The sequence below is a fragment of the Gekko japonicus genome, unplaced genomic scaffold (genome assembly GCF_001447785.1).
Source record: "Gekko japonicus isolate JY-2015 unplaced genomic scaffold, Gekko_japonicus_V1.1 scaffold596, whole genome shotgun sequence".
NCBI lineage: Eukaryota > Metazoa > Chordata > Lepidosauria > Squamata > Gekkonidae > Gekko > Gekko japonicus.
The window spans coordinates 572,528-575,430 of record NW_015174859.1 but is presented as its reverse complement, the minus strand read 5'-3'; the positions used below and the strand labels follow the sequence as shown (position 1 = coordinate 575,430).

General features: G+C 50.2%; 1 protein-coding gene across 1 annotated transcript in view; it reads left to right on the top strand.

Moving 5' to 3' along the window:
* The window catches only part of LOC107121681 (NACHT domain- and WD repeat-containing protein 1-like), a 48,087-nt gene that overhangs the window by 32,682 nt on the left and 12,502 nt on the right, over nucleotides 1–2,903 (top strand). The window contains exons 26-28 of the mRNA XM_015424648.1: nucleotides 89–337; nucleotides 1,463–1,606; nucleotides 2,036–2,158. Of these exons, the coding sequence (XP_015280134.1) occupies nucleotides 89–337; nucleotides 1,463–1,606; nucleotides 2,036–2,158 (516 nt within the window). The remainder of the gene's footprint in view (nucleotides 1–88; nucleotides 338–1,462; nucleotides 1,607–2,035; nucleotides 2,159–2,903) is intronic.

Sequence of the window (2,903 nt, the reverse complement as noted above, 5' to 3'; positions counted from 1 at the left end):
GGGGTTGAATTCTAGGCTCACTGGGTGCCCTGGAGCCAATGTGTCCCTGACTTTTCTGATTCCCCCCCCCCCTTCCTGTTCCTGCCAGGTCTCTCTGGAGCCAGTTCAGAGTCCCTTCTTGCTCCACTATTGCCAGGATAAGGCCCACAACCATGGCGACTGCCCTGAGGAGTTCCGGCAGCAGCTGCCCTGCAAGGACGACAAGCTTCAGATGCCGCTGGAGTCGGATTCGGTGGAGTTCAACAACGCCATTAGCTACGTGAACAAGATCAAGACCCGCTTCCTTGACCACCCCGAAATCTACCGCTCCTTCCTGGAAATCCTTCATACGTACCAGGTGAATGCCTCTCTTGGGATCCAGGGGTGTAAGCCAGAGCTTTTTCCTGGAGGAGCTTTCCCTCCTCGGGCAGGCAGCCAGGAGAGCATGGCCGCACTGACCAAGGAGTGTTCTGGAATTGTCTGTTCGGAAACCATGTGTTGGTCGAGGTGGTTCGTGTGTTCATGCTTTGCGTTTTCCCAGGTAATAATTTCAGTGTTCCTTTGTGTTGGCTTGGAGGGTCCCCACCTCCCCCAACAAAGGAAGATTGTGTCCCTTTCCTTTTCATGAACAGATTTGTTGTCTCCTTAAAACTGAAAATGCCCCATGTTCACTTTGCCTCTTGCAACAGCTCCCCCTCCGCACGCACGCACGCACAATCTAGACTTCTTCCCATGGCCTCTTCTGGAAGAACCGGGGGAGATTTTCGGGGAGCCAGTTGGATATCCGGGCAGGCCTTGATTTGCTGCCTTAGCTAAATGGCAAAGACATCCAGCTTCACCTTTGCTCGTTTAAAGTATTCAGGCTCTGCTTCTCACAGTGGCCTACGAGAAATGTGATGTGTACCACAGTGTGTTGAAACCAGCAAAAGTGATAAACTCTGTCAATGATATCAAGAACTGTAAAATCACCTTTTAAAAAAATCCAGCATGCAGCAGGTCAGTGAAATTAAACGATTTAGCGGCTGTCGGAATTGTTACACAGAGAGGCTAGAAAGCAGAGAGAGAGAATATAATATTTTGGTCAGATAAAAAGTGCTTCCCCTGGAGCCAAAAGCCCAAAGGGGTTATGCACCAGGCAAACCTGGTTTTGGAGCTGAGGTCCCTCCAGTTGCCAACCTTCTTGCTTCAGAAGGTGGGGGCATGCAGGGGAGGGCTTCAGAGGCAGGCAGACAGGTTTTTTGGAAGCCATTCCCCTTTTGTCCTCCCTGGTGGGCTGTGTTTGTCTTCCACCCCATAGGGAAGCCGGGGGCCCGGGAAGCCGAGCCAGGCCACGCCTCCCTACCCAGCCAATAGTTCCAGCATCAGAGACAGTGACCCAGCGCAAGGCTGTATAGGGTTGACTTTCGTGATGGGCACCGGTGGTTTGCCCTTGTTTTCATTGCTGACTTGACACCGTTAGCACGACGTCTCCCTCGACTTGCAGAAGGAGCAGCTGAGCGCCAAAGGCCGGCCGTTTCGAGGCATGTCGGAAGAGGAGGTGTTCACAGAAGTAGCCAATCTCTTCCGGGGCCAGGAAGATCTGCTCTCTGAGTTCGGACAGTTCCTTCCTGAAGCCAAGAGGTCTTTGGTACGTTTCTGGCGAGAGAGTGGGATGGGGGCAGAGTTTCCAGAGGTTGCCAGTGTGTGCAGCCGCACGGAATAGGCCTGGCATGTTTAATGCAAGCCTGAGCAGAGAGACGCAGGCTGCACTTTCATGGGCGTAATCCCAAAGTCCAGGTGGCTCCACTGGTGGACTTTGCATGCACAAGCCCCCCATCATTACTCCCTTTGGCACATTCCAGAAAGCCCTCGTGTGACTCATGTGCATCTTGTTTGCCTTGTGGAACTTGCCCTGCCTTGCACTAGAAGAAAGCTGCCCCTGTGCATTGGAGCCCCCGGAGTGTGGCCACAGCCCCCGTCTGGCCTTGAGCCCTCCTGCCTGCCCTCCTTCGTGCCCTGCAGCAGGGACTTGGCATTCTTGGCATATGATGTCTTAGCATCCTTCTCTTTTCCTCAGTTCATGGGAAATGGGCCCTGTGATGGAAACAGCATTCCCAGGATGGAACACGAGAAGTCCGCGGAGCACAGCAAGAAGCGGTCAAGGCCCTTGCTGCTCCGCCCCGTTCCTGGGCCAGCAAAGGTATCTGAAATGTGGCTGCCGGGAAGGGGGGGGTAGAGATGTGAAGGCCCGGGAAAAATTAGGGGGGGAAACGGTTTTTTCCCGTTTTTTTTCCTGAAGCCTTTTTGTTTTCTTCCGAAAAATTGTTAAAATTGAAAAGAAGAAAAGAAAATTAAAAAATTGATTATGGAACGTTTTATTTTAACATGATGAATAAAATATTTTAAGACAAGGTGTTCAAATATTTTCCAAATCATTTCTAAAATATATATATATATATGGTATCAGACTGATCTAGTCTCTGTGCACTGAGGACAAGCAAGTCCTAGGTTACAAACTGAACTCTCCAATGCAAGAACAAGATGCATTTCTTCCTTTAGCAGGTGCGATTGTCACAAGAAAAGAAAAAGGTTTCACTTTTGTTTTTCCATGTGGATGGATATTCTGTTTGGATACACTATATTTTTAATATGCTAGTTGTCGAAAATTTTACATCTGGGGGGGGGGGGGGACAGAGGGATGCTGCTAGCTGAGTATTCGTTTGGCCAGGTGTTTTCTGCTTCTGGGGAAATGGCCAAAGCATCTCAGCAATGAAACTAATTAATTGTCATTGTAATAGTTTTTTGTGCGTAAAAAAAGAGAAACTGATGAATTGGTGGCGGATCCCAGAGGCAAGGGAGCCGAGTGAGTCTGTTGCAGCATGATTTTGGTGGCACCCTAAAGACTAGCTGGTGAATTGGGACTGGAGGTGGGGCCGCCTCTTTCC